The sequence below is a fragment of the Crinia signifera genome, chromosome 3, assembly GCF_055691185.1.
Source record: "Crinia signifera chromosome 3, ASM5569118v1, whole genome shotgun sequence".
Lineage (NCBI taxonomy): Eukaryota > Metazoa > Chordata > Amphibia > Anura > Myobatrachidae > Crinia > Crinia signifera.
Genome location: NC_139219.1, coordinates 155,855,742 through 155,879,556, shown reverse-complemented (window position 1 = coordinate 155,879,556; position 23,815 = coordinate 155,855,742). Strand labels below are relative to the sequence as shown.

General features: G+C 43.3%; 1 protein-coding gene across 1 annotated transcript in view; it reads left to right on the top strand.

The window, feature by feature from the left end:
• The window catches only part of SMPDL3A (sphingomyelin phosphodiesterase acid like 3A), a 49,562-nt gene that overhangs the window by 19,470 nt on the left and 6,277 nt on the right, over window positions 1-23,815 (top strand). Inside the window, exons 4-6 of the mRNA XM_083176785.1 lie at window positions 1,929-2,025; window positions 10,786-10,958; window positions 17,078-17,258. Of these exons, the coding sequence (XP_083032911.1) occupies window positions 1,929-2,025; window positions 10,786-10,958; window positions 17,078-17,258 (451 nt within the window). The remainder of the gene's footprint in view (window positions 1-1,928; window positions 2,026-10,785; window positions 10,959-17,077; window positions 17,259-23,815) is intronic.

The following is a 23,815-nucleotide window of genomic DNA, read 5'->3' as shown; positions in this document are numbered from 1 at the left end:
ATCCGCATCTCAGTTATGAATAGGATGTTCTAAATTGCAATGTGATATTTAAATACACCAAAAGAATTCAGCAAATATCAGAAGAAGGGGCAGAGCTTGAGAGAAAGCTTTTTCCCTTCAAATCTTCCCTCTGCACTCCTCAGCAAAAAAATACACCACTATCAACAGTATACCACCGCCAATCTACTAAACTCACATTTACCTCCATTTGGCAATTTGGTGAGCTCATATTTTGCTGGGCTCAAGCTCTATTTGTTATACATAATCTGATCAGTGCTGTAAACTGAGATGCAAACCTTGACTTGACAGCTTCAGTTCACAACAGATCAGATGATTGGGCTTACCAAAGCGCACCGCAATCACCTGACTAACTGCATTTCACCAAATCACCAACTATAACTATTTTTCTTTCATTGTGATCAGCCTGTGGATTATTTAGAGACACAAGGCTGATCACAGAATCCAGCTCTGAAATCTGCTCTGCTTGTCAGATTAGAGCAGGATGGAGTAGGGCAAGTGTAGGCCTGCATAAAACCATCTGAATGTGGCATTACTATCACAAGGCTCATAATGGTAATTTTTTTAATTGAATTTTAGTAAATTTGAGCATATCACATTTCCCATAAAACTTATTTCTAAGAGCATTAAAGGGATTGGAGGATAATTTTGTGTATTCTTATACAGTTGCCCACTAGTACATTTACTGTATGTGATACTAAAGCAATATGAAATATTAGTAAAATAATAATGCTAAATATTAAGATAAATGTGTTCTCTTGCACTTTTCCTGAATATACCATGCAGTGCAAGATGCCAGGTAAGAGTGAAGTATTGAGCATCTTTTGAGGCAACCGTGATGCACTAGGAGAATTTGCAGATTAATTTGATATGCAACACTTGTGCATTATGTGTGACTGAGTCCAGATGGGGTGTGGTGATACCTGGTGCGCATTAACACTACCACCCCTGAAGGGGGTACATTACCACTGGTGGCTCTTACCACTGTGGAGGAGGGAGGCTGCCACAATGCCACCCCCAGCCCACATAGAGGCATCCTGGACGGAGGGAACACCTCCCAATGGGACTGCCTTGGGTGACTGGCAGGTCGGGCTTCCAATAGGAAGTCACTGCCAGTCACAGTGAATCCAGTGCAGTCTCACAGACTGCATCTGGCTTCACACAGTGGCGGATTTTACCTGGGGAGGGGGCTGCAGCCCTGCATCACATAAGTAAAAACTGCCACTGGGCATGACCATCCAAAAAAGGTGGCATGGCCTAATTAAAAGAGTGTGGCCTCTTGGAGACCCTGTTTTTGTCACTCCGGAGGCCTGTTCAACATCCCTGGAAATTATGGCAGTCTGCATTGTTGCATCATTATGTGGGGGAGGAGCCGATTGCTGCACTACAGCACCTGGCTCCTGTCACTGTAGAAGAGGCGGTACATTGGTGTTACCCCTTTTGAGGTTGATAACCAGGTGTAGGACTGCACTTCATTTAAGACACAAAGAAGACTCCCAATGCTAGCAAAGTCTCATAAGACCTGAGAGGAACCAATTTGTGTGACTAAAACAATGATGTACGAGAAACATAAATGCCAAGGCTAAATACTCTTCACCCTTTTGAGGTGAAATACCACTAGAGACCACTCCACCGACCAAATTACTCCTTAGCTGAAAATAAAAGCAAAATGATATATTTCAAACTTGCTGGACATGGAGAGAGGGAGCTGTGAAGATAGAAATTGGAGGTACATTAGGAGCAGATAGGGGCTAAGCCATCATGTTGACAGGCATTTAACTAGTGAGTTATAATGCACAACTGCTGTTTACATAGTCTTACCTAATAACAACTTTGTTACTATTTTGTGCTAGTGCTGAAACATCTGTTTTTACAGACATAACTATGTGTGGTTACTATGTATATTTTAGGATCAGTTACCTGTATCAGGGAGCGAGGTATATACAGCAGTAGCAGAGTTCTGGAAACCATGGCTGACTGAAGAAGCACTCTGCACTTTCCGGAAAGGTAAAGCTGTGTTTTCTGTGATGATTTTGTTATTTTTGCAAAGCAATATTGAAAACTTAAAAACTGTAAACTTTTATCCAGGTGATACAAATGCTCCTCCTCTCTGCTACAGTGCTGTAACAGGGTGGTACTGTGCTCTGTGCCGGCCATGCCCCCTGACCAATTTAGGTCCTGGTATTCCATCAAGGGGTGTGGCTACCAGTGGTCAGAAGCACAGCACTTAAGCCCCACTGAGGATGCTCTGGGACTGTACAAGATGCTGCAATGTGCATGTCTGGAGCAAGTAAAGCATGCTCTAAGCAGTCCTGCAGCAGTGATACTGCAGTGGAGTCCGAGTGCTCTAGGGCGGGATGTATCAACGCTTACCGTCACGCTGACATCCCGTTTTCAGCCCAGATCATCAGGGCTCAAGAGGCAGTGAGGTGTGAGGCACACTGCCTCTTGCCTAGCCCTGATGATCTGTGCCTCACACCTTCCAAAAACAAACCAATCTTGCCTCCCATACAACAAGTAAAATACATCCCACAGCACAACCTGTTTTCATAAGGTAAATAAAACACTGGAAATACATTATACTTTAACAATTGAACTGTCACAATCTGTAGTTCGCCAGCAATACAAGGGATAAGTCAAACAAAAGCTGAACGCTGCGAGCCGGGGAAACCCAGCCAGCAGCAGGACGCATCTGCGCATGCGCAAAAAAAAAAAAAAAAACAACGAAAAGATTCCGACGGAGGTCTGCATTACCGCAGACCTAAGAACAGAACTCCGCAAAAAGCCTGCGAAAACACCATGAAAAAAAGGACTCCACTTCACTACAGAAATGCGAGTATTGATAAATCCCGCCCCTAGTGCTCAAACTTTACAATGTTGTGCTGGTGCCAGCTGTAGGAGTGATACAAAAATCACCAGAAAGATGGCTGCAACGCCATATATCTGGAGATTCGCACCTGCGCAGTAGGGTCTGAGTAATCTAGTGATCCCGGCATTTTTGTCACTGCTCCCAGCAGAGAGGAGGGGGCCCGGCCGGAGGAGGCTGCACACGGGTCTCCTACTCTCTTAATGTGCCCCTGGTGATGTTACAGGCACCCTGCTATCCAAACACAAGGGACATGGGGCAGTGATGGTAACTTCACCAGAGCTACAGTATATGCTCTGTGCATGGGCACCACTAAAACAACTCTAGTTATGGTCATAGTAAAGATAATACATGGAATTTGATTGGTTGCTATGGGCAACATCCCATCTTCAATAGAACTCCCATCTTAATATAGATGCGGGGGTCTGGCGGTCGGATCGTCAACCGCCATCCCCCACCAGCCGACGGAAGGGGACACGTGCGCGCACGAAGTGCTCGTGCATCCCCTACCAATGGAGCTCCCCGCCAGTCCCCACCACCTCTCCGCTGGTCCCCACCGCTTGCTCCCACCTCCCCACTCCCCCCCTAACCCTGCCAGTTTCCCTGAAGTGAAGACGAGTTGGGTTTGCATCCCCCACCGCCCAGAAACTGGGACGCGCAGGCGTGTGGGACACTCGCGCGTCCCAGTCAGATGGAGCGTCATCTCGTCAGTGGGGGCATTCTGTATATGTAGTGCCAGCAGGCAGCTGACAAACTGATACATTTCAAGTAGGGTTGTATGGGTTTAGGGCTGCTCATGCTGCTGGCAGTCAGTAATTTACATCAGAAGACACAGAGCCTGATTCAGACCTGATCGCTTATCTGCAAAAGTTGCAACCAGCCCAGTGCAAATCTGCAAATGAATTGCAAAAATATTGCTATCTGCTATTCTGTTACACAGCCATATGCAATTTACTCACCATTAAATGATCCACAACTCTGCCACAGATACAGGCTGACTCAGGCCAGCTAAAGAAAAACAAGCTACTGAGATACAGATGGAGCCCCTCTCAGCCATGCTGCCAGATCGCCATGGCAATGTTTCTGGTGGAGCTGGCGGCATGGCAGACGGCAGGGCCGGGGATGCACGAGTGTCTCACTCGCTTGCGCATCCCACCTAGCAAGGCAGCAGGGAGCGGGATAGAGTGCTTCCCTGCCCATCTCTGCTTCAGGGAGACAGGCAGGGAGCGGAAAGGTAGATATGTACCAAACGACCACTAGAGGCTTGTAATCCATGCAAGTGTCCTCAATGGATGCAGTGAAGGTGCCAAGCAGGGCACATTTGTGTGTTATGATCTCCTGTGCCACGCTGCCTGGCGAGGCACCACGTGACACTGACTCGAAGGAGATGTGTCGGGAACGGTGCAACCTCGCCAACCTGCCTCCGTTGCGACCAGGAGAAGTTGGCGTGTGAGTGCAGAGCTAGGCTTCACCACTAATAGCCGCGTTCGTAGGAGCCCGTTAGTCAGGCTCCCACCTCGATGCCACCTGGTCTTATGATGTGACAACTCACACGCCAAGGTCAGTGATGAGCAAGGGGAACACCTAACTGAACCCTACCCCTGGCGAGGATGCCAACAGGTCTCCCGTAAGGGTGAGCGGAGTGCGGATAGACAGTACTATGAATGCACACGCATGGGCGTAACAATACGCAAGGTGACCCACAAAATCCTAAGGGGGTGTAACAATACACAGGGATGTATAAATAACAATAAAGAAAAGGGTCTGGGGGGAACCCCCACTTATCTGAGTGTAATGATACGCAGACTGCAGGATCCAGGGAACAGACAGGAGGAAGCACAAAATGACGGATGAAGTCTGGATATGAAGATGGACACCAGGACAATGGCAGGCAGCAAACGGATACTGGAGCACACTGGGGACTGGACACGAGTACAGGGATTCTGGAGACCGTACACAGATACTGGAGACGAGGCTGGAGACAGGACACTGATGCAGGGAAACACTGACCACTTGGACACTGATGCAGGGACCAACAGATACAAAGAACCAGCAAGGGGAGCACGGGAACACTTTAGTATAAACAAAGCTATAGCCGGCGTCTGCCTGGTGCAGACGCCAACTATTTATTCAATGTCCCGCAGCGCGTGACGTCAGACGCCGCGTGCGCTGACGTCAGCGCGCCGGCGCGTCCTCTGCAGGCTTGGGGCGTTGCCTAGCAACGCCCCGGCTCGTGGCCTGTACGGACGGAAGCTAGGGGCGTTGCTAGGCGACGCCCCCGACACTTCCTCCGTACGGAATTAACACCGGCTGTCCCGGCGGGTCCGGGACAGCGGTGTTTAACAGTACCCCCCCCTTGAGGAGGGGTCACCGAACCCTTAGAGCCAGGTTTCCAAGGAAACTTTTTTAAAAAGTTGGTCCTTAATCTGGGTGCATGTAAAAATCTTTCAGGAACCCAAGATCTTTCTTCATCTCCATATCCCTTCCAGTGTACAAGGAACTTAAGATGACCTCTGACCCGTTTGGAATCCAGAATTTGTTCAACTACATACTCCTTGTGTCCTTGCACTAAGACAGGTCTACGAGAATAAGTGGGTACAGACGGAGGATTTCCAGAGACAGGTTTAAGTAATGAACAGTGAAAAACATTGTTAATGCGAAGTGATCTGGGAAGGCGTAGCCTAAAAGCGACTGGATTAACTTGACCGATAATCTGGAATGGTCCAATAAATCTTGGACCCAACTTGGGGCATTGCTGTCGCAATCTGATGTGTCGAGTGGATAACCAAACCCTCTGACCCACAGTAAAAGGACACGGTCTCCTATGTCTATCAAAGAAGATCTTTGACCGAGCTGATGATTGTTTCAAAGCGTAATTTATCTTCTTCCAGGCTCTTCTAAAGAATGACACAGCAGAGGAAAATCTTGAGGACTCAACAGGAGGTATAAATGCATTACATTTCGGGTGAAAACCTGAGTTGCTGAAAAATGGAGAAGTTTTGGTGGAGGAATGGTAAGAATTGTTATAAGCAAACTCGGCCAGTGGAATGAGCTCCGCCCAGTTGTCTTGACATTTGGAAACAAAACAGCGGAGGAATTGTTCTAAGGCCTGATTGACCCTTTCAGTCTGTCCATTTGATTGTGGATGATAGCCCGACGAGAGACTGACCTGAATACCTAAATTAGAACAAAATTGTTTCCAAAATCTGGCCACGAACTGGGAACCTCTGTCTGAGACAATATCAACCGGAAGCCCATGAAGTCTAAAGATATTGGTGATAAATAATTGGGCCAGAACTTTGGCTGTGGGGAGTCCCTGCAGTGGTGTAAAGTGTGCCATCTTAGTGAATCTATCCACCGTGACCCAAATAGTGGTAAATTTGTTAGAAGAAGGGAGATCCACCACGAAGTCCATGGAAATATGAGACCATGGTCTTTCAGGAATGGATAAAGGCAGTAACGGTCCAACCGGAGATTGCCGAGAAGATTTATGTCGTGCACAGATTACACATGAGGAAACAAATTGCTCAACGTCTTGCCTCATGGTGGGCCACCAAACTGACCTGGCTAAATGTTTAAAGGTCTTGGTAATTCCGGGATGCCCTGAAGCTTTGACCGAGTGAAAATTTTTTAGAACGGCTTCTCGAAACTTTTTTGGGACAAAGAGACGGTCTTGGGGCGTTTGTGGCGGTGCAGATGATTGGGCAGCAATAACTAAAGCAGCTAAATCTTGTGTCACCCCTGCCATGATAACCGAACAAGGAATAATGGGAGACACTTCTAATTCAGACTTCTGGGAGGTTTGAAAACTACGGGAAAGAGCATCTGCCTTAACATTTTTGGACCCTGGTCTGAAGGTAATGATGAACCGGAACCTGGTGAAAAAGAGTGCCCATCGAGCCTGTCGTGGATTGAGGCGCTTAGCAGATTCAATATAAGAAAGGTTCTTATGGTCCGTGATAACCGTAACGATGTATAGGGCCCCCTCAAGCCAATGGCGCCACTCCTCGAATGCCCATTTGATGGCTAACAATTCCCGGTTCCCCACATCATAATTCACTTCGGCCGGAGAGAATTTACGGGAAAAGTAAGCACAGGGATGGACCTTTTGATCCTGCGCATCCTTCTGTGACAAGACTGCCCCAGCGCCTACATCAGAGGCGTCTACCTCAACAAAGAAGGGCAGGCCGGGATCAGGATGACGCAAGATGGGAGCGGAACAAAATGCTTTTTTCAGTTTTTTAAAAGAATCTAACGCTCTCGCGGGCCATTGCGCAGGATCAGCGCCCTTGCGAGTCAACTCTACAATGGGTGTGACTATATCAGAAAATGAGCGAATAAACTTCCGATAATAATTAGAGAAACCGAGAAAGCGCTGGATAGCTTTGAGGGTGGTTGGGCGAGCCCAAGACTGAATGGCCTGAACCTTGGATGGATCCATGGAAAATCCCTGCGGAGAGATTATGTATCCAAGGAAGGTTACTTGAGACACCTCAAATTCACATTTCTCTAATTTAGCATACAGATGATTTTCTCGTAACTTTTGCAGCACCAGACGAACGTGCTGTCGATGCTCCAGGAGGGATTTGGAAAAAATGAGGATATCATCCAAATACACTACGGCAAACCCACCCAGATACGGCCGAAGAACCTCATTGATAAAATCCTGGAAGACTGCCGGAGCATTGGCCAGACCAAAAGGCATAACAAGATATTCGAAATGCCCCGAATGGGTGTTGAAAGCAGTCTTCCACTCGTCCCCCTGTTTAATTCTGATCAGGTTATAGGCCCCTCGGAGATCTATCTTAGAAAAAATCACTGCCTCCCGAATTTGATCGAACAACACTGAGATGAGGGGCAGTGGGTATGAATTCTTTACCGTGATCTTATTGAGAGCCCTATAGTCGATGCACGGTCGTAATGAGCCGTCTTTTTTCTCAACAAAAAAAAACCCTGCTCCTACCGGAGACTTAGAGGGACGAATGAAACCTTTCTCCAGACTTTCTTTGATATAGAGGTCTACGGCTTGAGTCTCGGGTGCTGTAAGGGCATATAAGCGACCCTTGGGAAGTCTGGCATTGGGCATTAAATCAATGGCACAATCAAAAGAACGGTGTGGAGGTAAGGTATCGGCTTCTTTTTTAGAAAACACATCAACAAAATCTCTGTACTGGGGAGGAAGAGCCCGGTAGTCAGGATGCGCCACTCGGAGCGGGAGAGTGAGACAACCTTCCGAACAGGATCTTCCCCACCGAGTAATTTCTCCAGTCTCCCAATTGAACTCAGGGTTGTGTTTTTTCAGCCAGGGTAACCCGAGAACAATGGGAGTAGAAGGGCAATTAAAGACAAAAAAAGAAATACCCTCAGAGTGCAGTGCCCCAACTGACAACTGGAGAGTGGGAGTCCTAAGTGAAATACTACCCTTGGACAGTGGATGGCCATCTAATCCACAGACGGAAATCTGGTTAGTCAAAGGTATGGGCTCCAGTCCCAAATGACGCACCAGGCCTCCGTCAATAAAATTGCCAGCCGCCCCACTGTCCACAAAAGCAGAACCACTCCAGGACCGGTTGGCCAAATAAACTGAAACTTGAATTAATACTGAATCAGAGGGAGAACAATTCAACAGGCCTAAGCGAATTCCCTCACTATCACCTAGGCCTTGTCTTTTCCCGCCTTCAGGGGGCATGTAGCAGCATGGTGACCAGGACCCCCACAGTATAAACAAAGCCCCTTGAGACGACGGCGGTTTTTTTCGGAAGAAGACAGTCGAGTAGCCCCCAGTTGCATTGGTTCGTCACCGGGTACCTCGGTAGACTCCCCAAGCGATGTGGCAGGTAACACTCCAGACCGTCTCTCCCTCTGCCGCTCTCGAAACCTCCTATCCACTCTAATGGCCAGTTGCATAATCCCGTCCAAGGTGTTGGGAACGGGATAATGCACTAGCGCGTCTTTAAGGGATTCGGATAGGCCAATCCGAAACTGACTTCTAAGGGCTGAATCATTCCATCCAGAATCAATGGCCCACCGCCTGAATTGTGTACAGTAAGCTTCAGCCGGGTCTTGCCCTTGACGCAACGCTCTAAGGTTTGCCTCCGCAGAAGCAGCACGATCTGGGTCATCATATAATAAGCCCATGGCAGCAAAAAAGGCATCTACCGAAGAGAGAGCCTCAGACCCACTAGGAAGGCCAAAGGCCCAGGTCTGAGGATCCCCCTGCAGCAATGAAATCACAATACCCACTCGTTGGGTCTCAGAACCGGAGGACATAGGACGTAACTTAAAATACAATCTACAAGCCTCCCTAAAATTAAAGAACTGGGAACGATCACCAGAAAAACGATCCGGCAGGTTTAATTTAGGCTCCTGACCCCTGGCCGAAGAGGAGCTGGCCTGTGACCGTTCTTCCTGAGAATCTACCCTTAAAGTGAGTTCTTGTAATTTTTGAGTTAAGGCGTGCATTTGTCCCATAATTGCGTGCCCGGTAACCTGCTGTGCAGGATCCATGATACCTCGTGGAACCAGACAAAGACTGAAAAAACCTCTGAGCTGAGGGAAGGCCGAACAGCCTCAGAGTGTTGGCCGGCTATAATGTTATGATCTCCTGTGCCACGCTGCCTGGCGAGGCACCACGTGACACTGACTCGAAGGAGATGTGTCGGGAACGGTGCAACCTCGCCAACCTGCCTCCGTTGCGACCAGGAGAAGTTGGCGTGTGAGTGCAGAGCTAGGCTTCACCACTAATAGCCGCGTTCGTAGGAGCCCGTTAGTCAGGCTCCCACCTCGATGCCACCTGGTCTTATGATGTGACAACTCACACGCCAAGGTCAGTGATGAGCAAGGGGAACACCTAACTGAACCCTACCCCTGGCGAGGATGCCAACAGGTCTCCCGTAAGGGTGAGCGGAGTGCGGATAGACAGTACTATGAATGCACACGCATGGGCGTAACAATACGCAAGGTGACCCACAAAATCCTAAGGGGGTGTAACAATACACAGGGATGTATAAATAACAATAAAGAAAAGGGTCTGGGGGGAACCCCCACTTATCTGAGTGTAATGATACGCAGACTGCAGGATCCAGGGAACAGACAGGAGGAAGCACAAAATGACGGATGAAGTCTGGATATGAAGATGGACACCAGGACAATGGCAGGCAGCAAACGGATACTGGAGCACACTGGGGACTGGACACGAGTACAGGGATTCTGGAGACCGTACACAGATACTGGAGACGAGGCTGGAGACAGGACACTGATGCAGGGAAACACTGACCACTTGGACACTGATGCAGGGACCAACAGATACAAAGAACCAGCAAGGGGAGCACGGGAACACTTTAGTATAAACAAAGCTATAGCCGGCGTCTGCCTGGTGCAGACGCCAACTATTTATTCAATGTCCCGCCGCGCGTGACGTCAGACGCCGCGTGCGCTGACGTCAGCGCGCCGGCGCGTCCTCTGCAGGCTTGGGGCGTTGCCTAGCAACGCCCCGGCTCGTGGCCTGTACGGACGGAAGCTAGGGGCGTTGCTAGGCGACGCCCCCGACACTTCCTCCGTACGGAATTAACACCGGCTGTCCCGGCGGGTCCGGGACAGCGGTGTTTAACATTGTGATCCACGTATGGAAGATCGGTATGGCTGGCTGGTTTGGGTCAATCGTAGTTGGTGGGTGGAATGAGGGGGTTTGGTCCAAGAAATGTGTTAGTCTACATGACCAACTATATAACCACATACACACTTTAAGGAGCTGGTATGTTTTACCAATGCTACAATATTTCTGTTGTTACCTGCGAAATAGATTTAAAAAACACTGTTTCTATCAAATGACACATAATAATAACATTATCACAGTTTTACATACTACAAAGATATGTTGCTTTTATTTTTTATATGTACAGGAGGATACTATTCTCAGATCTACAAATCAAATACACATCCTCTGAGAATCATCAGTTTAAACACCAACCTGTACTACAGCCCTAATAAAGTGACACTCAACATAACTGACCCAGCTGATCAGCTGGCCTGGCTGGAGGAAACACTGCAATATTCTCGGCAGAACAATGAAAAGGTAAAAGAGCAAACATTTTGCTAATATGCTGATAGTATGTTAGTATGTTAATAGTATGTTAGGTGGTATGCTACAAGTAGGAGCATGTGTTGTCATACATAGAAACTGATACATTTACATTACATTTACATCTCATTTAAGATTAGAGTTTTATTGCATATGGGATGTTGCCCATAGCAACCAATCAGATTATATTTCTTATTAATTTAGCACCTTCTAGAAGATAATAGATATTATCTGATAGGTTGCTATAGGCAACATCCTATCTTCAATATAAATCCCATCTTTGCTCAATGTGTGCAGTACAATGCTTACAACTTATGCTCAGGGCCATAAAGAGTTGGCCTGGCTGGAGTAATGCAGGGAGCACAACTTAATCATTAAGGCCTCTGAACAGGTAGGTGTTTGCATGATTATCAGCAAGATCAATGTCCCCCCACACTGCAGCACGAGACGCAGAATGCTGTGTAGTCAGGACTGAATATTGATTTAGTAATATAAGAATAAGAATGCTATATTTTCTACAAAAATGAATTGTATAACTATACCTCCATTTAATGAACAAAACAGAAAAACTGAGTTTCCATTACTGTCATCAGGAGACCAATATAAGGAATGGGTCCATAACAGCTCTCTTTTGGTGCTGGACGAGCTCCTTGAATATGTTAATAGCTAACAGACAATTTCTAGTACTCTTAATTATTAGAACTGTGAAAATTAAGATGTATTTGAATGGTGGACTCTTACTGCCAAAACTCACCCAAAATCTCTCACTTTCTGATTCTCACACCCTATTACATTTGACCCTCAGAGGAAGTATTTGGTGCAACTGAAGCTACAGTATATGAGGACACATCTATATACACAATTGGTACATTATTAAATATCAGATTGGAGTATGCTTTGTATATATCTTATAATATACCAGAATGTGCGCTGTTCTGTATACTATTCACCAGAGTGAACTGTTTTGCTTAACCACTTGCTGGGCATGGGGACATCAGATGCGGCCACACCAGGCTGGGCTTTCCCGGGCATGATTGCATCTGAGGCAACCATTCAGAAAGCCCACTGTATAGCTGCAGTGCTGCTTGAAAAGATTCCTCCATCAACTGCAGAGATCAGAGAATCCTCATGGCCCCTCTGCTTCCTGGTTCCTTCCCTCCAGTGCTGATCCAGTGCCTATCAAAGCCCATCTATTGCTACAGACATTAGTAGTCACTGGAAAAATGTTAAATATACTCCCCTCACCATCTGTGTGTGGCCTCCCAGTGGTGAAAAGTGGATCAGTTTTGGGAAAATATAGTCATGGTGATCCGATATATCGGTCATCAATGTTAGTGCCAATGTTTGGGGTTTATAAAATATATATATTTTTAAGTAAAATCAGATTGGATATGTATTAAATAAATGTTCTTAATCTAATTCATTCATAAAAACAATGACTATACTTGAGCAGTTTTTGGGGAAAATATTAGCCAGTTAAGTGGATAAAGTATTAAATTCAGCAGCATAAAGAAAGAAGGTTCAGTTATAAGAAGAAAACGTTGTAGAGGAGGTAGTGCTGAATATCTGTCTTCAATCGTAGCTGCATCTCCATATGAAAAATAGGAAATAACAAGGCCTTCCCTTCCCTAGTTAAGACGTATGTTGCAGGCAGGGCCGGCAACAGAAATCTTGCGGCCCTGTACAATGATATTTATGCCCCCCCACACCTAATCCTAAATTCACACACCCCTCTTCTACAAGAGCCTCATTTGACCTTTTGCGGCTCCAGATCCTGCTTTTGTGTGCGGACTTCTCTCATTCCAGCTGCCCTGGCTCCTGCTTCTTGCTGGCTCCTGGCTGCTGCTGGCCTGTCACCTTCGCCGAGCACTACAAGCAGGCAGGACTGGTCATGCGCAGAGCGCGGAACAGATGACCCGTGCTTGCGCAGTAAAAGTACAGGAGTCCGGCTACAGTGCCAGCAGCGGGTATGACTGTGCGCCTGCGGCCCTGGGCCATGCGCACACACAGAGTAGACGGCTCTGAGTGCCGAGCGGCAGGGCGCACACACAATAGATGGCAGTGGCACACAGTGAGTCAGTCAGCTACACACAGATAGTGCACAGTAGACGGCAAGGCTGTGAGGTTCACTGACAGGCCAGCAAGTACAGGCAGTGGCTGTGCTGGGGTGTGGAAGCTCTGTGGCCCTTCAGATTGCTGGGGCTCATCACACTTGTCCCCCTTGACCGACCCTGTGAATCGGCGGGATAGATGTCCAAAAACAGCCACATTCAATAGGTATGTCGGAATTATTCAGCTAACAATGAATACTGCACATAATAATGCTTGAATAGAACTATTGACAAGTAGTGACTTATTTTCCTGCAAGAACAATGCTAAGTTTCTCATATTAAGGCACACAAGACTTCTTTGTAGATACACCCACACAAATGCTGCCTGCGGTTTGGTTTAGTTGGTGCTGCATTCACTACTAACTTCGGGGTCCATTTATTAACATTATTTTTTCTAAAATAATATGGACATTATTTTAATGTTACTGGAATGTATTAAAGGGCTTTTGGAGCAGTTTTTGTGGAAAACTGTTGCAAACACTTTAATTTACTTTATTTTATTTTTTTGTTAGCAGATAATGGGAAATGCAAATTAACTAAAATATATATGTGGAAAAAAACAAAGTGAGTACTGCGATAGTAATGCCAATCACAGGGCTCACATGCAATTTGCAAGGTACTGTAGTGCTTTCTCTGCTCCTAGGGCCAGTGTGATCAGCTATGTGTGCCTGATGGACACACAAGTTGATCACTGGGTAAAAAAAAATGAACTCACCTCCCCAGGGTTTGGTGATAACTGCTCCGTTGAGGGCTGTTCTGTCACCCCCAGTGCAGAAAAGAGACACTGCAAAGCAGCAGGTCACTCTACAGCACTAGGAGTCACAGGAAAGGAAGCCTCAAAGACTGGCAGCCATACAGTAACAGATCCCCTGGTGGTGAGTATGATCAGCGGTGGAAAGAAGGTCATGGTAAGGGGAGGTGTCAACGTGATTGGGAGGAGGGGGGGGGGGTTATGGTTATGGCAGTTGCTGTGATGTCGACAGCAGCGGTGCATGAACAAAAAATACCTCAAGGGTGGTGCGGAGACCCATCACAGGGACAGAGCTTTATCGCAATCTTTGCCCCTGCATTCGATGATTGATACATCCATATCACGTAGTCAATTATCGCATTGTGATTTGGGCTGATATTATCAGAGCACATCCGCATCCTCAATTGCATCCAGATAAATCGGTCCCTTAATCATTCATTGAACATTGTGCATGTTACAGTATTTATCTGTTAATATATTGCCAATTCAGTATTTAATACTATATTTAGTAGTTTAGTAGACAGTCCAGGCTCTTCTAATGTCTATGGTGAACTGTTTGAAAAAAAAATGTATATATGTTGCATTGATTATTTTTTTCAAAGCATCATAAACAGTTTTGCAAGTTGACAGATTTTTTTAATACAATTTGGGGTACGTTAAGTTTCACGGCGCCCAATATATCGGATGCAATATCGACCGATCTGATGCAATCCGATGCGATTTTTTACCTGTTCATAAACCAACTATCCACTATGCATGGAGTTGATTTTATATCGTGTGGCGAGCGCAGTAATCCGCGTCCCCTCGCGGGGCTCGCCTCGCTGCGCTCGCCACACAATATAAAATCAACCCCATGCGTAGTGGATAGTGGGGTTATAAACAGGTAAAAAATCGCATCGGATCGCATCGGATCGGCAGGTATATTGGCCGATATCGCATTCGATATATCGGACGCCGTGAAACTAAACAAGTACCCAATTTGGTTTCCATTTGTAAGGTTCACTAAATCTTTTTTCTTAGAAATTATTAATGCATATAAAATGCATTCCTGTTTAATTTGAGTTAAAACTCCTCTAAAAATTTTAAGAGCGTACGATGGGATCTTGCCAGTGGTATATCTGTAATGTGTGCAATGTGGAAGATGCACATGGCCCACTGAGTGTTACCCCTCTGGAGTTCTGCTGTACTCTTACCAATAATGTTTACTTTTCATAAAAATGAGTGCAAAACTAAAGCTGTGTACACACGGGGCGATATATTGCTCAGTGTCTCCTTTTCATCAGCGACCTGAGATGGTCGCTGATGAAAGGGAACCTCTGCCGGGGGAGCCGCAGAGGGAATCATAAGGGGGCTAAAGACGGGAGCGCGCACCCGGCGATTTATCGCTGGTGCACACTCCAATCGCTGGCAATATGGTTGCTCAGCGACCATATTGCCAGCGATTATAGCTCATGTGTACGCACCTTTAATGTGACAACCAGAAAGGGTTAACTTAGTCTGTATTCTATTTTGTTGGATGCATTCATGATGTGGAGTTGCCATCTAGTGGTTAATCAAGGATACAATTAAATTATTCAGTGGAAAGCATATGTACTGTACATATACATATAAATAAGTGTGACTGGTCCCTGTCACACTGGATACGGGGTTGCTGCGGACTGGTGCCTTCCCTTGAGTCCCACTGTATATATAAATATAAATGTGAAAGTGCTATTACAAAGTCACAAGTTCATTACTCAGGCAATATGCCCTCCTACATTTTGACTGTCTGTAAATACCCTGTTTTGTTGTATCACTGTCTGCTATTGTAAAGCGCAAAGGAATATGCTGCGCTATATAAGAAACTGTTAATAAATAAATAAATAAATATATATTGTTTGCTTATGATGCACAGTGCATTTCTGTTAACACTTTAAAAAAAAAATTATTAGAAGATCAAACATGACCTTGTTACATTTCTTCACGTTTGTAGACTTTTTAAAGCAGACTGATATAAACATATGTTCTTAAGACAGTATCTGACTGACTATCACTTGTTTTATTGCCAATCATATAAAAGTGCCCATACACGTTACAATTATTGTATACAATATTGTATACAATATTGCATCACATCTCGGTTTTGCGATGAGATGAGACCTAGTACAAAAAGTATGTGCTGCACATGCTTTTTGTACTAGATCTCATCTCATCTCATTGCAAAACGGAGATGCGATGAAGTACGATATTGTATACAATATTGTATACAATAATTGGAACGTGTATGGGCACCTTTAGACAGATTTTGTGGTAACTTTGTGGTGCTGATTGCAAATATTACACCAGCTTTGCTAGATTGGCTCTTATTTTCACCTGATAGTGTCTGACCCATGATATATGGAGGGGTATTATACTAGAATAATTGTGGGGGTAACATCTAGAAAATGTGTGCGTCTCTTCATACTGAAAGTTCCGGTACATTCTCATATGCACGCTAGTCATTATCTCAACAACAAGAGCCAATTCAATAGCCGACTTTCATTATTGAACTACTGTAGGCGACCCCCAAATATCCTAAACAGTTTTTTTGTTGGCCTATGTTATTTTTTGTATTGTAATTTAATTGTATTTTGTTTTCTTCAAATTAAAGTTTTTATTAACAATTTGAACATGCTTTGTGAATTAGGTCAATGGTTCCCATATATTTTTAAGCACGGCATCCCAGAGTATCTGTATTTTTTCATAGCACCCTTTGGTCAAAAGTTTCTTGTTTTGTGGTGATGGACAAGTTTATGTTTCTGTCTACATTTGTTATAATTGTCATTCAACATTACTGGATTTGCATATCAAATTGACCATTAATGATTTGATTTGAGTGGTACTGAACAACCAACTTATTTCACCACCCCTGCATGTGCGCACAGTTTATGAATTGGATTAGATACATATTGGCAGACTCTGGTTTTCTACAAAAACATATTTTTTCTACATTTATTACAAATATAGTGTTAATAACATCACTGTAAAACGTAAAATGTGATTTTGGGCGCTTTTTTGTGATTTTGTTCTGCAACATGAAATTGTTCACAATGTCAATGTTGTTTATTAGTTTTGTATCATCTTGATTGGCACAGTACTAGTCCTTATAATTTACTGCAGGGAATGTTAATACAGAAGTGTTCATGGAAATATTAAATATTTCATTAAGTTTATTACTTCATACATCCATACAGTTATTAATGTTCTTCTGTTGTATAATTTATTTTACCAAGGTATACATCATTGCCCATGTTCCTATTGGCTTCCTTCCCTTTGTGCTATTAACCACAGCAATGAGAGACAATTTCAATGAGAAACTGATAGTTATTTTTCGAAAATACAGTGATGTTATTGCTGGACAGTTTTATGGACATACTCATCGAGACAGTATTATGGTTCTTTTGGATGAAAAAGGTAAGCCTACTTGTTCTGTTTTGTGAATATGTTGATAATTAATATACTTTTGTATCCAAATAAGTAAATGCATTTGTTTTAAATACAAATTATGTGTATTGGCACTTCTACTATTAGAAATTTGCAGAAAAGCAAAAAGTTCCCACACAGTACTTCTATTCATTGAAGCTTTAAAACAGAACTTCATAATGACGAATACTGCAAAGGTTTTGCAAAAGAAAAAATGTGAAGATCAGGTTAGACTACAGCTAGACATATACAATGGGGCCAGATAGAGATAGACCTGATCTCTAGATCATTTGAGTACTTAGTTAGGAGTGCTACCTTTTCATCCCCTAATTCCCAGAAAGAACCAGCCAGGAAGTAGGATTGGTGCTTCATGCCCCTTTATATGCCTCAGAGCCAATATTGACCTTATATGCCAGCCCAGGGTCCCCTCATGTACTTACCTTTTTTGCTTGACCACTGAAAGTCCAGCCAAAAGTTTGATAGCTGTACCTCCAGACTCTCTCTCAAATATCTCACTTCCTGGATTCTAGCGCCGCTCTCTGCATGCTCCAGTCATTCCTGCTACTGGAGGGATTATTTAGACGAGATGATATAGAGGGGACCGGGCCGATTTATTTATATAGATATATTGATTTATGCAGAGCTGTTGACCAGAGCACATCTCTAAAAAGGAAAAACGCCTCCTAGACAGTCTCTGACTCTGTATTGAATATATTGCTTTTATATTTTGAGTAAGACAGAGAAATTGACCGGATTATCCCCTGGATCTATCAAAACCATATACCGGGTCTATTAAGATCATATGAAGCTGTCTATATTAGTATTTTAATCTATTAAAGGCACCTCAAAAATCATCAGGATCCAATTACAACCTTGTTGTGAACACACACTTGTGAAAATGGTCTGAAATAATTATTGTAATTCGCAAAACCCCTGATGAAGTCCCGGTAAGGGGCGAAACGCGTTGGGTATTCGTTTGCTTTTTCCAAGTGTCTGAAACTTCTCAATGAACCTCAAAACGATCTGAAAAACTGTTATCAATGCTTGAAATAAGATACTTTTTAGTAAATATTTTAAACTTATGGACTTTATTCTGTATGCTTTGGAAAATATATTATTAGGCTCTATTGGTCTAATTGTAAAGTTCAACATAAGGGGCTCCAGCTCACAACTATATATATATATATATATATATATATATATATATATATGTGTGTGTATGTATGTATATATATATATATACACACACTCCAAAAGAATGGCACTCCAGAGGCACTACTACTGTAGTGTATCCTGACGAAGGGGATCAAACCCCGAAAGCTTGGTTTCTTAATACACGTTTTTTATGTGCTCTTCTTGCCTGGAATGGAGTGCCATTCTTTTGGAGTGTGTGTACTGACTATCTATTGGGCACCGGGGCCCGTTGCTTTATTACTTTCACTGAGTGCCGGCAGATTTGGAACATTTATATATATATGTGGCTCTCTAAGGACCGGTGCTACACAGTGATCTCTCTATTGAGTTCTGTTGGATACAAAAGTCTACAGCCAAAAACTATTTCCGTTCTATGCAGCACATATAAAAGCGACGGCCCAGGAAAATCTCTGTCACTTTTAGAATACTTTCTGCAGCGTCTTGTTTGAATTATGTGTGCAGTATATGCAAAATCGGCGGCCTAAGAAATCTCTGTCGCATGTAAACACCTTCTTGCAGCATCTTATTGGAATTTTTATATAAAATCGGCGACCTAGAAAAGTTCTGTCGCATTTAAAAACAACGATTAGATACCATCCCCGTCATTTTTTCAGAGGATCTAATACCTCTAGAGATTTGTTCATTGCCCCTGATGAAGTCCTGAGGGACGAAACGCGTTGGGCTGCGGATCTTTCGTTTGACACCTGTGAAAAAGCTGATGACTTATGAAACCCAATAAATGTCAATTTGTTTTTTAAAAATTATTTTTTATTGAGTGAAAAAGTTTAAATACCAGTGTCATAAGCGCACCTCCTATCCTTTGTCGCACTGGGAAATGACATAATAAGTGTGTTTACCAATAGGACCCTCCTAGTGATAAGTATAATTTCTGCAACTATTACTTGTAATTACTTGTAATTATTGAGGGTGTGCTACCTCAGGCATGGAATTTCACAGGAAAAGAAGACAGGAAGAATGCCTTTTGTGGGTGCACCTAAGAATAATTGAACTCATAATACATAACTTTTAATAAATCCATATATAAAATATCTGCGAAATATAAAACCAAAACATACAACAATCATACAAAATAAAAAAAGGGGAGGACATTCCCCTGACTCAGTGTGACCCCCCGATCACCACAACCCCAATGTATTAATAGGTGCTATAGATAACAATAAAGGAGTGGGTATTCTCCTAAGATAGCGGTAATATTGGTCAAAAAAAATATATATATCTGTCTCACTTCTAGGGAGATAGTGAGTCAAATGAGGGTAAGGCACGCACTTGTTGAGGACAATCCTCTGATAGTGCTGCCCTCAACCTAAATGTCCACTAATGTTCACAGGTGCTTGAAGGGCTGGTGAACCCAATCCTAAAGGTATATAAGCACACATAAGCCTTTTTCACAGGTAAGTAATGAAGGAGTAAATATTCTCCTATATATGGCGTAATGGCAATAGTATCTGTGAACCGAATACTATCTCATGCAGTGAGAAGGTAATTAGTGAGAGAGGGTGAGGCACGCACCTATTGAGGACAATCCTCTAATAGTGCTGCCCTCAGCCCAGGTAACCGCTACCGCTCACAAGTGCTGCCGGCTGGTGAACCAAATTTGAGGTGTGCAGGGATGCACTTGCCTCGTTCACTCAGCTCGTTCTAACCGCGCTGAGTCTGGCGCCAGACTAGCGTGTCAGTCGTCGGGCAGGACCGCTCTCAGTTTGTGCACAGCAATACAGAATAAAATTTCAACATTGTAAGTGGGGAGGGGAAGAGGGGGTTTTAAAACACACTGAGTGTGTCAAGACGGTCAGCGTACGCTTCGCAGTGAACGCTTCCTCAGGACCTGGTATTTTTTGGTCACATATGAGGCATTGCCGTACTCGGGAGAAATTGGGGCACAGATTTTGGGGTGCTTTGTCTCCTTCATTCCTTGCGAAAATGAAAAATTTTGAGCCAGAACTGCATTTTTGTGTAAAAAATTACATTTTTTTACACAAAAATGCAGATCTGGCTCAAAATTTTTCATTTTCACAAGGAATGAAGGAGACAAAGCACCCCAAAATCTGTGCCCCAATTTCTCCCGAGTATGGCAATGCCTCACATGTGACCAAAAAATACCAGTTGGGTGCATGGCAGGACTCAGAAGGGAAGGAGTGATTTTTGGATTTTGCAGCACAGATTCTGGTTGAATGACCCCTGAAGCACCCATACAGTGGAACCCCCCCACAAGTGACCCCATTTTGCAAACTACACCCTTCAGGGAATTCATCAGGGGGTATAGTGTACATTTCAAACCCCCAGGGGTTTCACCAATTTTGATACAACTGAGCTGTGAAAATGAAAAATTAAATTTTTTCATTTTCACAGCCCAGTTGTATCAAAATTGGTGAAACCCCTGGGGGTTTGAAATGTACACTATACCCCTAAATGAATTCCCTGAAGGGTGTAGTTTGCAAAATGGGGTGACTTGTGGGGGAGGTTCCTAACTTTTAGCACTTATGGTGCCTAAAAAAAAATCTCATAAAAAGGAGGCTCCAAAATCAAGTAGGTGCTCCTTCTATTATGAAGCCTGTGGTTTGGTCAACGTGCACACTAGGGCCACATATAGGATATTTATGAAAACAAAAGAATTGGGGGAATCAATTTTTAGTCACATTTCTCTAGTAAAATCTACTGTGTTTGTTAGAAAAATGTATTAAAATTGAAACTCTGCAAAAAAAAAGAAATTTTGAAATTTCACCTACACTTTGTTTTAATTCCTGTGAAACACATAAAGGGTTAACAAACTTCCAAAATGCTGTTTTGAATACTGTGAGGGGTGCAGTTTTTGAAATGGCATCATTTATGGGGGTGTCTCACATACAAGTCCCTCAAAGTCACATCAGAACTGAACTGGTCCCTAAAAAAATCAGTGTTTGAAATTTTCTTGAAAATTTGAGAATTTGCTATTCATATTTGAAGCCTCCTAGTGTCCAAAAAAATGAAAAGGAGGTTGAAATAATGATTGCAACATAAAGTAGACATATGGTCTTTGTTAGTTATTAACTATTTTGAGTGGTATGTTTATTTGTCTCACAAGCAGAAAATGTGACATTTTGCAAATTGCAAAATTTTCCATTTTTTCACGACATTTTGGTATTTTTCACAAAAAAACACAGACTGTATCGACCCAAATTTACCACTAACTTGAAGTACAATGTGTCACGAGAAAACAATCTCAAAATCACTGGGATAAGTAAAAGCAAAAAAAAGTTATCCCCACTTAAGTGAAACATGTCAGATTTGAAAAAAATGACTCTGTCAGGAACGCAAAAACTGGCTCTGTCAGGAAGGGGTTAAGGACACTATATTCTTTCTATATATATATATATATATATATATATATATATATATATATATATATACACACACACAAATCCTGGAGTCCCCCTCAGAATGCGGGACAAAAAGCACTCTCCAAAAATTCAAAGAGAGCGGTTTACTTTTTTATAATAAGCAAAAATCAACAATGGTGAATTATTAAACAGGAGAAAGATATAACCTGTATGTAATATTCACTGATTCCACTTCCAACGTTTCGGTCCATACCTAGGACCTTTGTCAAGGAAAGCTGCTGGGGAAATTGAGGCAACAAAGGCAAGTAATAGCTGAATAGCCAACAAATCAAAAACACCGGAGGAACTGGAGTCAGTGTTTTTGATAAAGGGCTACCCGCCCGAAACGTTGACTCACACCATTTGTCTGCGCTAGTGTTATATAGAGTGCAATATGGCTGAGTCACCGTTCCACACAGTTTTTAACACTAGCGCAGACACTGGGATTTCTGTTCTTTTTTGTTGGTCTATAGAAGGCAAACCTACACTTGTGTGGGATCATTTCCTTCTAATTAGGTGTGATCGCACAGTCACACCACCCCGTCTGCAGCTGAAATTATACCAGGGAGTCTTTATTTCATTTTTATTATTATTATTATTTTTATTTTTTTATTTATATATATTTTTTACATATATTCACACAAATTGATATACAGCGCATAAAATAGGAGGATAAATTTGTGTCAGTTGAATTATTTATTGCCACTGCCGCCGAGCAGTTTCAAAAGCTTGAGAGTGACCCCTGTTATATCGTTTGTATACTTCCCTCATGGGATTGAGGGTCACCTAAGTTGTTGCTGTTACTGACTGAGTGCCAGGACTCCTTTGGATATATATATATTTATATATATATATATATATATATATATATATATATATATATATATATAGTGGTTCAAAAGATACCCCACCCGCCGGACTTCTTGGCTGCAATAACGTCACACAACAACTGCCATTTCCAGTTTGCTGGAAATGGCAGTTGTTGTGTGACGTTATTGCAGCTAAGAAGTCCGGCGGGTGCGGTATCTTTTGAACCACTACATTTAACCTCATACCAGCACCGCGGCAGCTGACACCAGAAAGCGGGTGCAGGGACATCGCATGATATATATATATATATATATATATATATCCTGCAGTGGCACTACAAATACCAGAAGATATTGATGACATGATGTGCTGGCTCTTACATTTCAACTACAGATGGAAAATCGAGATTTCTGCATAATACTGTATTTTCCCAGCCTGCTTACCTCTGTGTGATTCCCCAAGTACATGGTGGATATGAGTTTGGAGAGTCTATGGCACAGGAGTCAGCACAGCCTACAGTAAATTAGGGGCAAATTGTACTAATCCTTGAAAAGTGATACAATGGAGTATGATAAACCACCAATCAGCTCAGCACAGCCTGTGACATGACAGGAGCTGATTGACCTAGCAGGTCTGAATGGGCCCCTTAGTCTTATATATATATATATATTATGGTATATCACAGTATACCTAGAAAGTTTGGGCTACTACTTATTTTTGTGAATTGCAAGGTATATTATTGTCCCTATGTTACTGCATGTAATGTGTATTTTACCTGTTGTAAATTAATTGTAAAATCATCAAACTGTATTATACAGTATTAAGTTATGGATCAGTCTATGGGACAAGATGATCATCCTAGTGCTAGTAACAACACTGGCACTAGTAGTGCTTCTACCAGTAATACAGATAATGCCATTAAAGTGAATGGACATCAGTATGTACATGCGCCTGCCTCCCATTCGCTTAACTTCTATGCAAAATCGAAGTGAATAGGAGTCAGCATGTGGATGTGGTAGCCAGCAGTCCCCATTATTAAGCTGATATATGCAGAAACAATGTAGTGGGAGACATCTGTACAATATCTAGTGGAAACACAGTTCACATAGGAAGAATAAAGTTTAAAGGCCCCCATACACTATGCGATTTTGGGCCAATTTCATCAGC